At 38.5% G+C, this 20497-nt stretch overlaps 1 protein-coding gene across 3 annotated transcripts in view; it reads right to left on the minus strand.

Annotated features, from left to right (window-relative positions):
• LOC134527580 (inositol-trisphosphate 3-kinase homolog) overlaps window positions 1-19559 on the minus strand; it is a 533915-nt gene extending 514356 nt beyond the window's left edge. The window contains exons 1-2 of one of the 3 annotated variants that reach the window (XM_063360382.1): window positions 19373-19559; window positions 19116-19193 (exon numbers count right to left, since the gene is read on the minus strand). In XM_063360382.1, the coding sequence (XP_063216452.1) occupies window positions 19116-19193; window positions 19373-19447 (153 nt within the window). In that variant the 5' untranslated portion in view covers window positions 19448-19559. Of the gene's footprint in view, window positions 1-18726; window positions 18781-19115; window positions 19194-19372 lie in introns of those variants that run through there. The other 2 variants (XM_063360383.1, XM_063360385.1) reach the window with 2 other exon arrangements.
• Window positions 19560-20497: the final 938 nt, after the last annotated feature.

Here is a 20497-nt window from a genome sequence, read left to right on the forward strand (position 1 = left end):
CAAAGCATTAAACGTCATTGCGTAGCCAATAACTCCTACATACCTGAGACATATGATGCATCCAAGCCATCCACATTCCTGGAGTACATTGATGCAAATAATTTGTACGGGTGGGCGATGTCTCTGCCGCTTCCAATTCGGCATTTCCAATGGGCAGACACATCAATTGATGTCGTGTCTGTCCCAGATGATTCTCCTACAGGCTACATTATTGAGTGTGATGTGGAGTACCCTCCCGAGCTCCATGAAAGTCATAAAGACCTGCCATTTCTCCCCATAAATCAGTGTCCGCCCGGCTCAAATCAATCAAAGTTGATGACAACACTTGAAAATAAAGAGCACTACATTGTCCACTACAAAAACCTCCAGCAAGCGGTATCTCATGGGCTGAGAGTGACTAAGATTCATCGAGTCCTGCAGTTTGAGCAGTCGGCATGGTTGGAGCCCTATATTCGGCTGAATACCAACAAGCGGAAAGCAGCAGCCAACGAGTTCGAGAAGGAGTTCTTTAAGCTCGCTGTGAACTCGACATTTGGTAAACTGATGGAAAATAAAAGGCGGAGGCTCAAAATGGAGTTGGTGTGCTCTGAGAAGAGGTTCAAGAAGTTGGTGTGTCGTCCGTCCTTCAAGGACCGTACAATGTACGAACCGAATTTGTCTCTAGTCCACCTTAATCACGAGACCATCATTTTCGACAAGCCGATCTATGCCGGACTGGCCGTACTAGATCTTTCAAAGACTCTCATGTACGACTTCCACTACAATACCATGAAACCCCGTTACCATGACAATATTCACCTGATGTATATGGATACAGACAGTTTTGTGTATGAGATCCAGACAACAGACTTTTACTCAGACCTCAAAGCCGACCCTACACTGATGGCTAAATTCGACACCAGCTGCTACCCTTCCGACCACCCATGCTTCTCCCCCATCAACAAGAAAGTTGTCGGTAAATTCAAAGATGAATGTGGGGGAGAAGTGATGGAGGAGTTTGTAAGCCTACGGGCCAAACTCTACGCCTACAGGTGTGGTGGTAAGAGCGAGAAAAAGGCCAAGGGCATCCAGCGATGTGTGGTCAAAAACCACATAACATTCGATGACTACCTGGAAGCCCTGCAAGACCACCGCACAATGAGGGCAGGCGTTAGAGCAATTCGCTCCCATCAGCACATACTCTATACTGAGTACAGCAATAAGCTGGCCATAACGTGGGAGGACGACAAACGGCTGATCTGCGAAGATGGTATCCACACAGTACCCCACGGATATGTTGGAGGCGGCGAATAATTTTTTTTCTGTAAATAGTTTTTGATTTAAATAGTTTGGCAGTTTGGTAGTTGTTTCCATTTGTTGTATAGTTTTTCTGTTTTTGCTGTACAGTTTATGTTTTTGATTTATAGTTTCCATTTTTGTTGTAAAGTTTCAGTTTTTTTATGTGTAGTTTTTGTTTTTGCTCCATTTTTGTTGTGTAAAATATGTTCTTAATTTAATAAATACAATTTTACCTACATATTGTTTATTATTTTTAATATAGAACCTATATCCCACGAGGTACTGATACTTATAAATGTCTTACAGAATGGTGAAATGTAATTATACACAAACATTAAAATATCTGCTTCCATGCAGCTTTTAAAACACGAGTACGCAAACATGAACTTGTTTATAAAAGTGAAATTGAACGCAGACATTACAAATATCTGCTTCCGTGCAGCTTTAAAACACGAGTACGCAAACATGAACTTGTTTATAAAAGTGAAATTGAACGCAGACATTAAAAATATCTGCTTCCATGCAGCTTTTAAACACATGTACGCAAACATGAACTTGTTTATAAAAGTGAAATTGAACGCAGACATTAAAAATATCTGCTTCCATGCAGCTTTAAAACACGTGTACGCAAACATGAGAAGAGATTATTACTTGTGAGTTAGGACTCTGAAAATTTTTTGGCCAGCTAAGATGGAGTAATAAATGTTTTTTTAAATTATCATTACTTTAACTAACGCATCCACAACGATAGTATTGATAACATATATTTTAGTTAAAACCTATAAGTGATAAGACTTTAAGAAAAAACTGTCGGTTACAACAACAAAATGACTGTGGATTTTGTGGATTTTGTGGATTCTGTGGATTTTGGTCTATAAGGTTCATAACAATGTTGGTAGAGAATTGTAACTCGACCTTACATACACTAACATACTTTATAAACCTACAGCCGATGACGACATCCATCAGATGAAATAAAGATGGCAGTCTCCACTAAATAAGATGGTCCCTCCAGCAGACAACGATGGTATATATTTTTTTCCCTGATTTTCTAAGTTAATAATTATGATTTTCCAAAATGGTGGATGTAACGAAAAATTGTAACATGAATGAGTGGGGTGTTCGATGACGATGCCATTGTAACAGAGGGGTGGGGGTGCTAGATGATGTACTTGTAATTTAGAGGAGTGGGGTGTTCGATACGTAGGTTTTTAATTAAAATTTTATTAAATAATATTTTTTTAATTTTATTTTAAAATTCTGATTATTTAATTTTTTAAAATTTAAATTTGTTTTCATTAAAATCGGATAATAAATAAAGATTTTCAAGATGGCGGACGAAACTCAAAATAGAGGAATGTTGTAGAAAACAAAATGGCCACCGGACTTGATGTAATCCAAGATGGTCGCCGGAAGTGACGTAATCCAAGATGGTCGCAGGAAGGGACGCAATCTAAGATGGCCGCCGGAAGTGACGCAATCTAAGATGGCCGCCGGAAGTGAAGTAATCCAAGATGGCCGCCGGAAGTGACGTCATCCAAGATGGCCGCTGGAAGTGACGTCATCCAAGATGGCCGCCTCGAATCCCCGAATCCCCCTCCCCCCTCCCCTGTCCCCATATGAACCAAATACACCTACTGGCATAAGTCGCTATCATTTAAATACATAGGTCCTTTCCAGGTTGTCAAGGTGTTGGGGCCAGCGACAGTAGTGTTGAGAATGAAGAAAGGTAATAAAATGATCAACGACACAGTGTCAACACGTCATTTAAAGCGAGCATACATAAACCGACAATTCGTACTGTTATCAGAGTGATAATGCTCGGCCTAGTAATAAGAATAACGATAACAATGAGACAGTAAGGCAAGACAAATATATAGGATACTGATATAGCATAGTAGAGTATGTATGAACCTTATGGCATGTGTTTTATTACAGGGGGAGGAGCCAATCATGGAGTTCTTTCAGGGAATTTGGCATCTATTCATACTCAGCATGTTTGCAGTCAGTATCGTCAGTAACAATATGCCTAGCTTTTGTACTTAAGCGTGTGTGTATTCGGAAATATATATATATATATATATAAGAGTAGGTAAGTATAATAATACAACAAGACGGCCGCAAACCCGTTCCAACCAGCAGCCAAGGTACAAGTATATATGAAGAAAAAAGCACCTATATAGGTGCAGGTAAAATAGTAAAATAGTTAATAAATCCTTATCCTATAAAATTCCCTCGCCATGGTACCAATTTTCACTCCCGGGAGTTCACGTTATGTAGCGCTACAGTGGACAAGAGTTAAGGGTCGACCGGTTTTTGTAAAATAAAATAATGGTATAAATATTGTAGATAAGTGTCCATGTCAATAACTTACTGAGATTTCGGATATGAGGAGTAGTTTAATAAAATAAATTATGATATTAGTAATAGTTAATACAATAAATTATAACTTACAGCTTATAATATAGGAGGATGACATATGCTATAGATAGTAGGGTAATGTTATTAATTAGATATACGAAAGAAAAGGATATGTATGTATATATATAAAATAAGAACATAATTATATGGAAATTGTTTTTATGTCTCCATACAAAACTTAATTTTATATTCCATTTGTGTCAAAGATATGTTCCTTTTAGATGATATAATTATTATCATTCCTTTATCAATGTGTCTGTATATTTTGTTGTCCAAAGCGGTTTGTATTGTAATTTGTATATTTTGTTATAAGTTTGTCTTAAATTTTTTTTTGTATTTATAATTTATTTCACCTTATTTTATATATTTTGTATGTAGTAGTTGTCTTGTATGTCGTGCACAACGTTTAGACTCACTTTGAGTGTTGCTGTGAATGTAACATTGGATAAATAAATAAATCAATGATAGAGTAAAATTACGAAAAAAAAAAAAAAAATCTGGTTACCACACATATAGTCAGAGTATGTTCATATGAATTGTATTGATATATTTATAATACAACTCACATGTATCAAGTTGTTAACACTTTGATTATATTGATTTGTGTCTTGTTATGTTATATCGGTTGTATAAAAAAAAAATCAATGTAATCACAAATCGGTACCCTCAGAATACTAAATAGAAATGTTATAACAACTATAGAAAGTCTCGCTGTCACACCACGTCAGGAAAGCGAATCGATCCGCGTAACCGACCGCGAGAGAAGAAAGGACACGCGGCGCTCCGAGCATGAAGGCACCTACAGGAAGATCGGGTCCGCGGCCGATGCATCAAGACACCTACGTTCCCGCTCCAAGATGCAGTTCCAGTGTCCTCTTGAACTAGGCTGAGGACAGCCTCTTAATCCAACCAGGGGGAGAGTGTTATGACTCGCTCTGAGCAGTCTGGCAAGCGGCTTCGAGGCTCGCCCTGAGTCAAACACGAGGTGTCAGCAGTTTCAACACCGCCAGCGAAACAGCGACGCGAGTCGCCGAAGGCCGACCGCCGCTGCGAGAGAAAAGAGGACAACACGGAACATCAACACGGACGCGGACGGAAGAATAAAAACGACAGCCACAGTCGAGAAGGAGCTTCTTCTGGTCACCGGCGACTGGACGGCTGAAGTCGTGACGCCGGAACCACGGAGCGCCGTGTCCTCGGCCGCCGCAGTCCGTCGTCGAATTCCTGCCGCGAGCGCGACCCAGCACAGCGTGGGTAAGGAACCTGCCGAGGTGTGGTAGCGAGGCTCCCCGATAATTGTCTAGTTTGGTGACCGCTAACTCTATAATAGTACGTGACATTAAATCAAGTCTCTATATTGAACTGTCTTTCATTGTTAGTCTTGAGCCCCCTATCACCTTGTCTTAGAATAGTAAATAATTGAGATCATCTTAAGGTTGAATCATAACAATGTGTAACAGGAGCAACAATAACAAATTGAAAAAATTCACACCTGCTGAAATTACAATATAAACCTCTTGCAAAAACATAATTAGAATTATTTGTGTCATATACTACGGCTGTATCCGAATACATAGGGATGCGTCCTTAGCACACACATCCCTACATCCCTTAGCAAATGCAGCCACAATGTAGAGGACGCATTTCTAATGGATGGATAGTATCCGAATACTTTTACTGCTAGCACCACCTGTTGACTGTCAGTCGTACTAATGTTCACGCAGCCATTTTGTGTAGGGATATCTACGAATATTCAGCAAAACGTAAATAATAAATACCTACCAATTAAAAAATAATGTAACGTGTATGTTATATATGTTAGCGATCCAAATAAAATACATTTTATAAATTGTAAACTTTAAAAATACTTATGAGTTTTGAATTATCCTTTAAGTTTAAATTCGTATTTTGATTATATTTATTAACGTCTTCATTTGTCTCTGTTTAAGTTATCACTTTCGCTTATAATGTTTTAAACAAATCTTATGCTGAAAATCTGAAGTAAAATTATACACAAAAACAAAATAAAACCCGATTCCGAAGCTAATGGATGTAGGGACGCGTTAGTGGATGCGAGTGTCGCATCCCTAGAAATCTCGAATTAGTGGATGCGTGAAGGGATGCATCGGCATCCCTTGTGATAATTCGGATTCAACACAAAGATGGCCGTGTCCACTACGATGCACTTTTAGTGGATCCCTTAGCTAAGGGATCCATTAGGCCAGTATTCGGATGCAGCCTACGTATCTCAAACAGTAAGTAAATAGTGTGGCATTATTGTGCAGCATGAAACCCTGAAATGCATTATCAAGGATTTCTATTCCAATTATGGCCTGACCATGCTAAATTTCCATTTCCTCTGATTAGTGAAATATATTAGTTATTTAAAAAAGCTTCCACTTATTTATAAAATGTATAAAATTCAGTACATACTAATTGATAAACACCTTATTTTTATCACCTAGAAAACAGACTTGCAAAAGCAAACTTTTGTTTTACTTCCCTCAATCTTATTCTTATCAAAAAATGCAGGTCCGTTTACTTTTTTCAGTCTGTATATCTCAGTGAATTGCAATTTAATAAACACATAAAGCTGACTACTAAGTTCAAAAATTACTGGCACTGTTGGTTACATATGCAAACACACATAATGTTTACTACCATTTATATCATCAATGATAATTAGTTTATCCAACAAAACTTTTTTGTATGCATACAGATTAGGCCTACATAACAAAATCACAGAACACAAAAACAACATGATTAAGTGTAATTAGTTACTAAAACAAAATTATCTTACGTGTAGTCTATGACACACATTATAAAAACTACATATATACAATATTAAGGATAGAAGAAACAAAAAACTTATAAATAAGTTTTTAATATTCTAATGATTAAGTATGTACTGACAAACAAATATGTAAAATGTATGTCATTTCAAACAGATGTTCATTTAACACATAATGGATGAAACACATGCAAACATATATGTGGTATATTATGGCGTAGGAAATGCAGCCCTTCATGTAAATATGCCGAAAGTATAAATTTCACACGGCTCGGCGGAACAGGCCGAGGGACCAGTAAATGTACACGTGGTGAAAACACGTTCGCGGGAAGATGGCGTCAAAAACCAGGACGGGCACGAGTGTTTATGCTGTGGAAATGTTAATCATTATGTGCGTGACTGCAAGTTCCGTAAGTACAAGTGTAATAATTGTAAACGTTTAGGACATCTTAAACGAATGTGTCCGAACTTTATGTCGACTGATACGAAGGACCAGACCCGTCATAATTATGTTGTGCATGAAGACCCTGATCGCCAAAGTGTACACTTGTCGAACGAGGATTTAGTGTCTGTGTTCCAGTTGTGTGGGTTGGCAGCCAGGTAACGACCTTGGGTTATGGAGGTGTCGGTGGGGGACGTGGTGCTGGATATGGAAATCGACAGTGGCGCGTCTATATCCGCTATTTCAGAAAGGCTGTATAGGACGCAGTTTTCAAAATACCCCTTGTCTCCGACACGGGTTAGTCTCAAGTCTTACACGAACGGTGTAATACACCAGTGCGGGACAATTACGGTACCGGTGCAAGTGAAGTCGAGCAAGCCCAAGGAGCTAGATTTGTTTGTAGTTCCTAATGGAGGCCCTCCACTTCTTGGCAGGGATTGGTACGATGCTTTAGAGTTGCCAAAACCGAGTCTCAACCATATCAGGACCACTTCAGATGAGGACAGGTCAGTGCTGAGTGTTATTACAAAACAGTACCCTACCTTGTTCGATCACGGTTTGGGTACGTTCATTGGAAGTAAGGTGTCATTGCATGTACGTGAAGGGACAGCACCAGTCTTTTTACCTGCTAGGCCCCTGGCCTTTGCATTTAAGAGCAAGATTGATAAAGAGCTAGACAGGCTTCTGGAGTTAGGTGTACTTCATCCGGTGTCATTTAGTGAGTGGACCACCCCAATCGTTCCGGTTGCAAAACGCGATGGTATGGTCCGTATTTGTGCTGATTTTAAGATCACAGTCAACCCTAACCTCATTGTGGAACATTATCCTTTACCGCAAGTTGATAAGTTGTTTTCCAAGCTGCAAGGGGAGGGGGGTAGAGTTTTCTCAAATTGATCTTTCCCAGGCATTCCAGCAGTTGCAGGTTGATGAGAAGTCGTTGGAGCTGTGCACTATCCACACGCATAGGGGATTGTTTCGGTTTAGCAGACTCCCTTTTGTAATCGTGTCTTGCCCTGCTATTTTTCAACACACAATGGAGCAAGTCCTACAGGGGTTAGAAGGTGTTGTGTGTTTTCAAGATGATATTTTGGTAACAGGCGCTACCAAGGAAATTCACTGGCAAAATCTTCATGGACTGTTACAACATCTGCAGGACTCTGGTTTCAAGGTAAATAAAGCGAAATGTGCATTTTTTTCTTTCATCAGTCTCGTTTCTGGGGTAAAGAGTAGATAAGGAGGGGTTGCATACGAGTGGTGAAAAAGTCAAAGCGGTAGTGGATGCGCTGCCACCTTGTAGTGTCAGCCAGTTGAGGGCGTGGCTAGGTCTGGTTAATTACTATGCCCATTTTCTGCCTAACCTAGCCACGGTGTTGGAACCTTTACATGAGCTTTTGAAAAAGGGTCAAAAGTTGGTTTGGGCACAAAGCTGTGATTCTGCCTTCAAAGAGTTAAAACAGCTGATTGTCTCCTCACATGTTGTCATACACTACAACCCGGATTTGCCAGTTCGTTTGGCATGTGATGCATCCTCGTAAGGTGTGGGAGCAGTCCTAAGCCATATCCTACCCAGCAGGGAAGAGAAGCCAGTTGCATTTGCTTCTCGCACCTTGTCGTCTGCAGAGAGAGGGTTTTCTCAGCTAGATAGAGAAGCCTTAGCAATTATATTTGGAGTTAAAAAGTTCTTCCAGTACTTGTACGGCCGAAGCTTTACCCTGATTACCGATCATCAACCATTAACACACATTCTAGGTAGCCAATGTGGTATTCCGCAGCTCGCTGCCAATAGGCTGCCATGTTGGGCAGTGCTTCTTCAGGGTTTCGACTACACAGTTCAGTACGCCAAAGGTGACACCAATTCGAATGCTGATGGCCTCTCTAGGTTGCCACTTCCAAATGTTGAGCCTTCTTCAACCCAATTTTCATATTTGGATTTGGAGTGTCAGAGTTTTTGCCAGTGACGCCTCAGGAAATCAGACGAGAATCTGAAAGGGATGGAGTGTTAGGTAAAGTTATTAGTTGCCTTAGAGATGGTTGGGCCATGCAACTGTCCAACACGCTCAAACCATTCTATGGCAAAAGAAACGAACTTGCACTAGAAGGGGGCTGCGTTTTGTGGGGGCACCGAATCGTCATTCCCCAAGTCTTGCAGGATCGAGTGTTGCAGGAGTTGCACACCAGCCACTTTGGTACCTATATGCAAAATGAAAGCCTTGGCACGTTCGTATGTATGGTGGCAACGGATAGACAAGGATTTGGAGAGGGTAGTTTCTTCTTGTACCCCATGCTTCCAGAACAAGTCCTTGCCAGACAAGTCAATCCTGCTGCAGTGGACGTGGCCCGACCAACCTTGGCAAAGAATTCATGTGGATATCGCCGGTCCATTCATTGGAAAGCATTTCCTAGTCCTTGTGGATAGCCATTCAAAATGGCCAGAAATCAGTGTGCTTCCCAGTATTACGTCAGATGCAGTCATAACACAGTTGGTTTGGTGGTTCGCTGTATACGGGTTGCCAGAACAGCTAGTTTCAGATAATGGTGTCCAGTTCTCGTCGGAAGAGTTCAGCCCTTTTTGTAAACACAATGCCATAAGGCACACGTTTTCACCTCCATATCACCCTTCCTCAAACGGCCTGGCGGAAAACATGGTCAGAACCTTTAAAAACAAACTTAAGTCATTGGTTCACTCTAATGTTCCGCTCAACACAGCCTTACCCCGCTTCTTGTTGAGCTACAGAATAACCCCCCATACGGTCACGGGGGAGTCACCTAGCAGTTTAATGTTCGGTAGGGTTGTTTGTAACTGTTTGTCGTTACTAGACCCGTCTGTAGCTACCGCTGTTGCAACTCGCCAAATGGATTCGGTGGTCTCACATTCCGCCCTCAGGAACAGAGCTTTTGATGTGAATGACAGTGTTGAGTTTACAGTTTATGCACGTGGGAAACAGAGTTGGGAGAAGGGGGTGGTCGTTGGCAAGTTGGGTCCACTCACGTACAGTGTGCAAGGGGCAAGCGGAGTCACCCATCGCCGCCACCTAGATCAGCTTCGCCCCCTTCTGCCGTTGTCGCAGACGGAGGCAAACACAGTCGGCAGCAACAACATGCGGGTCAGTGGTAGAGAAGCACAGCTGCCACCCTGCCACCAAACGTCCTCAAGTTCGGAGCCTACAGGCGGCAGGGCAGCACTGACAGAAAAGGAGCCACAGGAAAATGTGATGGAAAATGCAGCTGGCAGTGTCCAAGATGAAGAAAGGAGTTGGTGTAGTGATGCGGAAAACGGGTTTAAGGGGTTTGTGCAAGGGGAAGGGAGTGTATTCATGAGTGGTGATGCCAGTAGTCAACACCGATACTCCAAAAGGAACAGGGCCCCAAAAAAAATTATGAACCTGTGATGTGTGTGAACATACATTTTTAGTAGTACTCTTTGTCTGTGTGCCCTTGTTGTTTGTATGTTCGCTACTATAGGTAGGAGTGGAGTGTGGTATAATATGCGCTGCCAGGTTGGCAACGCACGTCCGAACATACAGTTCCGGGATGGAGGCTGGTGGCACACGGCCAAACAAAGACTGCTGTGCAGTTTGTACATTGTAATCCCAAGGTTACTACAATATATATTTCAACTTTATCATTGTGGATGTTGCGTGGTGTGCGATGCGCGAATGAGAGCCTCAAATTACAATAACGATTTAAATGGACATTTTCAAATGCTTAACATGAGTCTACATAAAATAATGTATGACAGGACAGCACAAAATTAGTCCTGTGTTTTTTATTATTAATTTGTGTTTTCCTATCTTACATATTTTTAACTCATGTTAGGCAATGGTAAACATTAGTTTAAATTATTACAGTAGTAATATATTATCACTGCCATTCCCCTTAAATGGTTTCCTAAATAATTTTTCTTCTACAGTTATGTATTTTTGTAGGTTATTTTGATTGAACCGCTAATACAATGTTTCATGGTACTTAGATCTAAATTGTTTAATCGTATTGAGAACCTTAAAGGTAAATATATATTTAAATCTTGGTATGAACCGAGAGCATGAAATCATGACCTATACAATTTTTAATTAACTGTTTGTATTAGACCTTTACGGAAAAACATTTTTTTTGGAATTCATAAATAAATACAAAAATCGAAAAACTTCAAGGTTTCTTGGCTTTTTGGAAAACCTTTATTTTATTAATGATATCAAAAAATAAAGAGTTTTACAACAAATGCCAGATGCAAATAATTAATTCAAAACTGTAATTTACACACTTACATACTCCTTTTTCATTCTAGGATTGAAATGTAAATTAGTCTCCAAGGTTCTCAAAAACCAATAAAAAACACCTTTTGAATTTATGAAATAATTTTCTAACAACTACCCATAGACCCCAAGTTAATAACAAATTTCTTTAAAAATCACCTGCGAAATCATGAATTTATAAAGCATAAAATGTACGATTCTAGCCTCTTCAATAAAAAAATAAAATGTTTAAAATGCCATTGGGGGAGGAGGGAGGGAAGGGTAAATAGGAACATGATTTCGTACCCAAAGAGTAATTTTAATCTACAGAGATGACATTCCTAGGTTCCAGTTATTATTGCATATCACTAGAAATAAGGTGCCATGATGAAGCTGCGACAGAATGGAGAAATGGAGAAACAGGAGTACACTAAGAAAACCCACCAATCATTAACGTTTGCCATTACATTTCCCACAACAAAATATAAGCTTAGTCCCACCACAGAATAGACTCAATTTAGCTAACTATGGTTTTATCACACACTCTGTGGAACCATTTCAGTCTACGAAGTAGAAATGTAGCATACAAAATAATATTTCATAGTGATAATAGGCATTACAGAAATTATATTAATTAAGCTTCAGGAACATATTAAAATTCAATGTAGTAGTGTTATCAAAAATAAACTAATGTATGGGATACTTCGCAATATATCATTGACGACTACTCTTGAGAGGCAAAACTAAGGTGTTTACATATTTGTATTCTCACTTGGACAAAAAAATACAAACCTGCACCACACATTCCGATATCAAGATAAATAACTTTTTTTTCAAGCATTTTAGGTAATGTCTAAATGAATTATTCTTCTGACTGACAAAGATTTTGTGTAAGTTCATTTGTGTATATTTTACATACATGTTTCTTTGTTTATTCATGTAGTCTGAACATCAGTTAAATTTAAGGTTACCTAATACTTTTTCATATCAATGTAATTTTTTTCCCTCAGTAGTACAACTTTTAATAGTAATAACTTGAAAGAAGTATAATATTAAGTAAGACATATGCATGTGCATAGATTCCAAAGATTGGTGGGGAACACCCCCCCCCCCCCCCCAGAAATTAAGAAGCACCTCACTATGGAGCTTGCGCTTGCAAAATTGAGTCTTTGAAAACAGGTTTATAAACACAAGAATGGCAAAACAATATTTTATGAAAAATTTCCTGTATAGGCCTATCTATTTTAAATTTTTTGTGCTTATTGCATGCACACAGGACAAACTAAGGGCAGTGTACAAAATACAGACAACTTATACAAAGATGATGAGTCAGTTAACCCCACGAACAAAACTATCGACCCTCCCCCCCTCCCCCCCGGTGAATAGCAGCTGGACCACCTTGTTAATACTACAGATTTGCACCCCTTCACATGTGTATTATCACCTGTGAACATTTTTGGCTGACCATTCTCTAGATAGGACACAAATGTACTTGATAAGAAGAATTTATGCAAAAAGCACCCCGTCAGAAAAATAAACTTATTTCACTGAGGCTGAGTGTGATTAAAATACTGTTTTAAGGTGGGAACTAATGAATGAAGGCATAAGACTAACTGACATTGGGGTCATGAGTGACGATGAGATGAGTATGGAGCATTAATGGAATGGAAGAACAAATGGGGGAAACGGGATTACTCTGAGAACACCCCCTCTGGCTCAAGATGTCTGCCATGTTTCTAACTAGGTAGCGCAAAAATTGAGTTCCACTTTGCTGTGGATCAAACCTAAGTCCTCCTCAATGGGAGACTAGTGGTCTGACAACTCAACCACCATGGCCCGACTGTCTTTAAAAAAAGACAGGGAGACTGAGAGAAAGAGTTAGAGAAAAAGAGAGGGGAAAAGATATAAAGAGTTAAAGGAAAAAAGAGGGAAAGAGAAAAAGAGTTAAAGAAGAAGAGAGGGATAGAGGAAATAAGTTAGAGAAAAAGTGAGCCAAAGTTAGAGAAAAATGAGAAAAAAAAAACAAAAGAGTTACAGAAAAATGAGAGATAAAGAAAGAGAGAAAAAGAGGAAATTACAGAGAGAAAAGAGAGAAAGACAAAGCGAAAGAAAGAGAGACAAAGAATTACAGAAAAAAGAAAATAAAAAGGAAAGATTATAAGAGGGAGAGAGGGGGAGAGCGAGAGATAGAGAGGCAAATCTTTCTTATAATTATGACTTTTCTAGTTGGGACATTGCACAGTCTCTTTGGTTAACAGAAGATATAAATATAACGTGTTGATATCAAAATGATGAAAATTTTAGTAACTCCATAATCTTTGCCTACACTTGCAGATATACCTAAAATAAGTTTCTAAATTTAAACAGCTTTCAGGGGTCAAAATTACTACTTAGTAAAAAAAAAACTAAACTGTGTAGTATTATGAACATTCAGGAGCACACACAGAATTTAATTTCGGGGTGTGGGGAAAGAGGGGGGGGGGGGGGAGTCAACCCCTGTGCCCGCTGTTTGCTTTCGAATGGTTTCCTTTTGTTGGTGGGATTGATGGATTTTTTTAGGATTTTGGGTGGGAAGGGGGTGTTATATAGTCCCCCCAACCCCTAAAGTGTACGCCCTTGTTAACTCTATAACAGTACTAGGTAGATATTTAATCTGGCACAATCGAAAACACTGTCGTGTTGGACAAGGGATTTTGCCGGGTTATCAAATGTAATATAGCTTTAACGAGAATACTACAAAAAATGAATAAATAATACACAAAGTTAATGTGTAAGTGATACAGTGGCCTAATTTCTAAATCACCACCACAATAATTTTTTAATTGATGTTTTTTTTTTTTTTTTTTTTTTTTTTACACAAAATGGTGCATATCAATTAAGGGAAGAGATAACACAACTCCTACAACTACCGTTGTTAGCTATGAAAAATAGTCAATCAATTTTCATGAGAGCACTATTTGTACCATTTTTTTTATGGGATTTCAAAAGCCATAAACCATCAAAATAATCTGAAAACTAGCAGCTGGATCTATGCCCGATTACAGAATGTGCTGAACAAAATAATACCTAATTAAAAAGCTATATCAGTAAGAAGAATAGAAATAATCCTTATTTTGTTTAGACTACAACTCACACAAACATATAAATCTTGCATTTAAATGTGTACATTACTTGTTCACCATTTCAAAAATGAACACACATCACTCAGTAAAAACTTCAAACTATAGTTGTAATTAAACATGGCAGCTGCTACAGAATGCACATAATTTTGTGCTCTAGCTCTTTCACGCTCTCTGTGACTAATCAATCTAGCCAGAGAGAGCTCTGCTCTGAACAATGAATTTCTAATGCAAACGTGAGAATTAGAGCGCGAAAGAGCACTTTCTCTGTCCACTGAGGCACACACTCAAAACACATGCTTCGCACAATAAAGACACAGTGATGTCAAAATCATTGGGGGAAAAAAAACTTTCTTTTTCACTTTGTAAAGGAATGGTGATAAAATGAATTACCTAAGGCGATGCACTGAATATAAACAGAATGATTAATAACAACACCGACAATACCAGACACATCAGTCATGAGAAAATAAGATAAAAACATGTTTACAAATTTTATTCTTAAAGTGATTATTTAAAGTTACTCGCACTAACAGTGTGTATAATTCCAAAATTTTTTGAAACCTTTAAATTTTTTTGAAAATATTTATGTATCACAGGGTAATTTTTGCATAAAAGGTTAACGGACAAAACAAAACATTATAGGAATTAGAATCATTAAAATTTTTAAGTAGGTAAGGAATATAAAAGTTTTTCAGAGATAATTTAAGTGGGCAGTCTCCAATTATTTAAATGAAATTCGTAACTATAAACTGAAGCGAAGCTTTTAACAACAAAATGCAAGTTAACTTAAGGCTGCTGAAAATGGAAGATTCTTGACTTCCACAACTTACTATTTATTTTGAGACTTTTCAGTGAGTTTCTTACCCGAAGAAACTCTGGCCATTTAAAACCCAAACCTGGTCAAAGTTACAATTTAAAAAATTTGTTCCCTTTTCCTCATATGTAATTCCTTCCAAGGCATTGTGAATGCTGTTTTGATTCATCCTGTGCAGGGTGCTGTATAGTTATTAAAACGTTAATTCTAGAAAGCAGTGCACATGTATATATAAATTAGTGAATATGTATCTTGAAATAGTGTCTAACTCTATTTCCGCAGAAAAAGGAAATGCAATTTTTAGCCCAGAAAGCATAGATTTTTTTTTTTATTGTTGATCAATTTTAATGACACGAAGCACTTCAGGAGCATTTACAGGCCTTGCTGTAGTACTTATACAAAGGTCAAATGTGCAAAGATAACTAGTCTGACAACACACATACATCACAGGAGAAGAAAACTCCCCATTCGACAAAAATCACATGCCACAAGTAAGCGATATTTCATGCATTTGAGTCAAGTCGAACTACAAAATTAAGATATTAAAATATTAAGATATTAAATTAGATATTTAAGTTTTTGGAGAAACATTGAACAAAAACATACTTTTTAAATTTTAAATTAAAAAATCAGACAAAGATATTAATAAACATCTGCATTTATATATACATTTACATATATATACACACACAGATATATATATATATATATATATATATATATATATATATATATGGCAGAGGACTGAAGATGGAGCCAGCAATGCTGTCTTCTGCCACCAACATCACGCATACATATACAAACAGGTGTATTGTGTCAAAGAATAAAATTGCTGATTCTGAATTCTTCGATAAGGCTCTTCCTATATACCATGCCAGTTATTTAATTTTCTTATCATTCCTAATTTTTAGGGCTTTTGCTGCAGATTTATGATAGCTCCATTGCATCTTCTTTTTCATGTTTTATTTAAAATTTTTGAATATTTATTTCCTAAATATTATACAATGGCACTAAAAAGTGCTACAAAAAATTAACATAAATATCTGGTCAGAAAAAAGATCCCAAAATAATTCCTATGAGATATTTCTATAAATATACAGCATTATACCAAAAATAAAGTTATGATAGTAAAATTAAATAGCCAACTTGGAGTATGAAACAGAGTCTTAAGGGACCTAATAGCCAAAATAATCCTTTAAAAGTGCACATTAAAGAATATTAGCCAATTTATTTACCACCTACAGAATAGATTCACGGATGTAGACAGAATCGTATATGCAGCCTTTCATGAAAAGACACGTCGCTTGCATCATTTTGTGCATACGTGTGGCCTTTCAGGGGTTTATGTCGCTATCTTTTAGTAAAGATGTAATAATAGTCTTGACTTAGTCAGCTAACAGCTGTCTACATCCTTTTATGTTCATCAATTACTCTCACATGAATAACTTGAATGTGTAAGGTAAATACTGAAAATTCATTAAAAATAAAATGTGAAAAATTTAAAAATGCCAAAAAATGATTATACATATCAAGTTCTGTTAAAATTGATAGAATTCAAATATTCTTTCACGGATAATTGCTGACTGAATGTGAAGCATTGAAAAAAAGGAACTTTTAGTTAAGGGTGCATCGGTGAAGGACTAACTCAATAACCTACTAATGCACAGCCTTAGAAACATGCTCTCACTGCACAGCACGTCCTATTTGGCTGAAAGCAATGGAGAATCACAAATCTGTATCCTTCCCAAGCATTATGCTATTCTCCATGCTGTATTTACAATGATGAAATACTCATAGATAAAATATCTGTCATAAAATAGTCTTCTATACGATCTTTAAGTATTGATAAATTATTACCCTATCAAAAACATTAGAAAAGGAACCCAAGGTAAAACTCTACATAGCAGTGTACACAAACTATATAAAGTGGTGACGTATACAGAACGTTCAGAAATTGAAAATGAAAATTGACAAGTAGTTTCCCGCGTGTGGCAGGGTCTGCATGGATGGAGTTGGGCAGACATTTACAGGAGCCAGCTGTCCTACCCAAGGGACAGACCTGTTATTCCGGCCAGCCTGAAGAATGCATGAGGTGAGATGAGATGGGGTGTGAAGCAAAGACAGGACGAATTGGTGGGGGAAACTGGAGCACCCCGAAGAAACTCACAGATCACCAAATGTTCACAACATTTCCCACTTGGAAAAATCCGGGTTCAATTCCACAGAAAATAAAACCCTATCACCATTGGTGGGAGACGAGTGTTCTAAATGTTCAGAAATTGCTGGACATAAATTTAATGAGTGGTAGAGAATACCAAAAAAATTTTTGTCAAGGAGCATATGTCCAGGAACGCAACCTTGCAAAGCTACAAGTGCAAACAGGAGCACAAAAATGTTAATTACACACACATTCAGGCACAGCTCCACTGGCTGATTAAAGGAAGCGCAACTGCAGCAGGGTGACATTAAATTGTGTCACAGAAAGCAACAGCGAGCCAGACGCATAGAGTTTGTCATTAATACTAGCATCCAGCAGTCCAATGCACATCACTCTTCGAGAATCTCTCAGTTTCATGTAGTCACTGGTCAACCTGCATGAAGGTCTTCCTAATGGGTACAAGTGTTTGTTCAGTTTCATTGTTGGGTTCCCACATGCATCACTGTATTATTGTGCTATCCAGGTCATTTGTAGTGAATCGTCATCATGTCCTGTGTCTGTCGCTGCATTGTACAAGGAGGTTGTCTGTCCGTATTTACTGTTCTTGCCACAACTAACTCGTCTTTAGCCCACTGGGTTCATCTGAGCTGTGGCATTGTTACGACTACTTCCTTCATGTACTACAGATGCCATTATTGTGAATGGTTTTCAGAGTTTATTTCAAATAATGTGGCTGTTTTATATTAATAAGTAATTATGGATTTTCCTTATGCTAAAGGGTTTGGTGGAGGTGATTTAAATTTGACTATTCATATAAGAATCTCACAATGAACATACTTAGGACTTGAACATACAACACCGGGGTTAAAAGTTAGGCATGCTACACCAACAGTGACCGATCCAGGAAGGGAGGGGGGCTAAGGCTAAGGGGCTCAAGGGGGCTAAGGGGCTCAAGGCCCCCCCCCCCCCCAAAGTATTTAATATTATCCTACTTTCTTAGTACTACACTACCTACAGTATAATTTTCATCACTTATACTTATTAATCCATTTTAAGTAGGTAGTTATAGTATGTTTTCAAATTTTAAATTTCAATAAGAAGGCCCTCAGCTGGGCTAAGCCCCTCTCAAACCAAAATCCTGGATCCACCACTGCACACAGAGCACTACATCCATCACAGATTAAAAAATTACGACAGAGTTCGAGCATGGGGAAAAAATGATGGTCGATATAGATTTACGGTAGGTACTTGATGATTGGCACCCTTAAGTCTATATACAAACAAGCTGAATGGTGCATAATTGACTGCCATATGCTTTGAGAAAGGAACTGGAGAGGAAAGGGGACATATTTCTAAATTCACATGGGCCTATATGTACATAAACTATGCATATACAAATAAATACATGTCACATGATATTTCACATAAGTCTAGAAGTATTTTCGTGGTCAAATAATTTACTACTTACGAAGTATAAAATGTGGAATAATGGCTGCAAGAATCGCATGAGTGATTTGTAAAGGAAGTTGTAAATGAAAACCTAAAACAAGTGACCCCTTCTCGAGTACGCCACTGCCAGGCAACTGGACCGTGGCGGCCTTGGATATCTAGTGTGAAGCGCTGGAGTGTGCAGGCGGCAAACATGCACTTCGGCCTATCACGGCCCCTCAAACACACGTCTACTTGGTGCGGGCGAAGTCTAAATACAGTGATGTGAAGTAGGTTAATTTACGTTGTTAGGTTTAGTGGCTACGGGTGACACACGTGCAGGTTATCATCTACATCGAGCACCAACTGTCAAGGTGTGGAACACGTCCAACGCTAGTTAAAAACCCGTCATGTAAACATGCCTCTTACCGCCGTGATAAAGCAACCCAGGAGTGGAGCGGTTGTCCCAGACTCCGTACATGAACCGGAATCCTTCCTTCTATTTCCCTGTAAAATTTTTATTGTAAACTTTCAACATGCGCCCTTGCAATGTGTCCGCAATTTTTCTCTCACAACTACTGTCAAATGTCGAAGAAAATTACCTGGGTCTCGTTCCCGCGCTCAAATAAAGCTTTGCACATAACATTGTTTACGTATAAATCAGTACATATATTTTACGTACGTACCTCTTTCACGACGTTACGAAGAAAATACGATGAAGAATACGTAGGCGGTGGGAAATCCGTCGCCGTGGACGCCATAACAACGCAAAACTCGCGCACAGAAACAGACACCACTCTACAAGCAACACGTACACAAACTGTCACAGTTTACTACTATGACAACAAACAACGACCTTCCGCGAGCGCTCGCTCGAGCGATGTCTCCCACCCCGTATCGCCTCGCCAGGTTAGCCAACACCGCCACAGAGAATAAACGTTGGAATGCTCGTTGGTGAGAATTTCAGGCGCGCAAAGGTTGCGACACGTTTCACACCACGCGCGCGCAGATAAATCGGCGCTGTCCCATACGGTATAGCCCGTCTCATGTAACTTGTCTCATATATAACTTTTCTCAAAAGTACCTAGTGTACCATTTTCACCAATTTCCCTACTGCCACTTACAAAGCAATACTTTGTGTTTGTTTACACACACCGACACCCATATGAAGTTGTTTACAAACAGTAAACCAACTTGACAGAACAAACTGCAGCAGAAAAATACATGGTCAGATTTTTACTTCTTTTGAGAACTGTGATTTCCAAAAAACGTTGCACGGCACAAACTCTCATTATGTTAATGCAAGTGTATATATCTTTTTACAAACAAATTATTGACGGAAACTTTTCATTGTAAATTCAAATTTTTTTATGACATTAACATGATGCTAAGCAAGTTGATGCAGTGGTAACAAACTCCACTCACAATCTGGAGTATCTGGGTTTTTAAAATCCCAGCAGGGGCTTCCAAGGACTTAGCCAGGAGGAAGGTCCTTGGTGTCCGGACCCCTCCCTTCCAGGATTAAAAAAAAAAATAATAATATAATTATGGTTCCACAGATACTACTTTGAAAGGATTAATAATTGTAATTCTTAGAGGGCTGCAACAATGTATTTCCTCCCCAATTATAGCCCAACTTGCCTCGTAATGCCACTTTGCATATATATATTATTTCATGTCTTCAATACAAACTTCAGATGTGTGTTTCATGTATTTAACAACATGGTATATTTATGAGGTGTTTTAATGAAATCATCAAACAATTTACTTAAGAACATATTATTGAAAACAATTAAATAAAATTAAAAAAA

Source organism: Bacillus rossius, chromosome 1 (genome assembly GCF_032445375.1).
Source record: "Bacillus rossius redtenbacheri isolate Brsri chromosome 1, Brsri_v3, whole genome shotgun sequence".
Lineage (NCBI taxonomy): Eukaryota > Metazoa > Arthropoda > Insecta > Phasmatodea > Bacillidae > Bacillus > Bacillus rossius.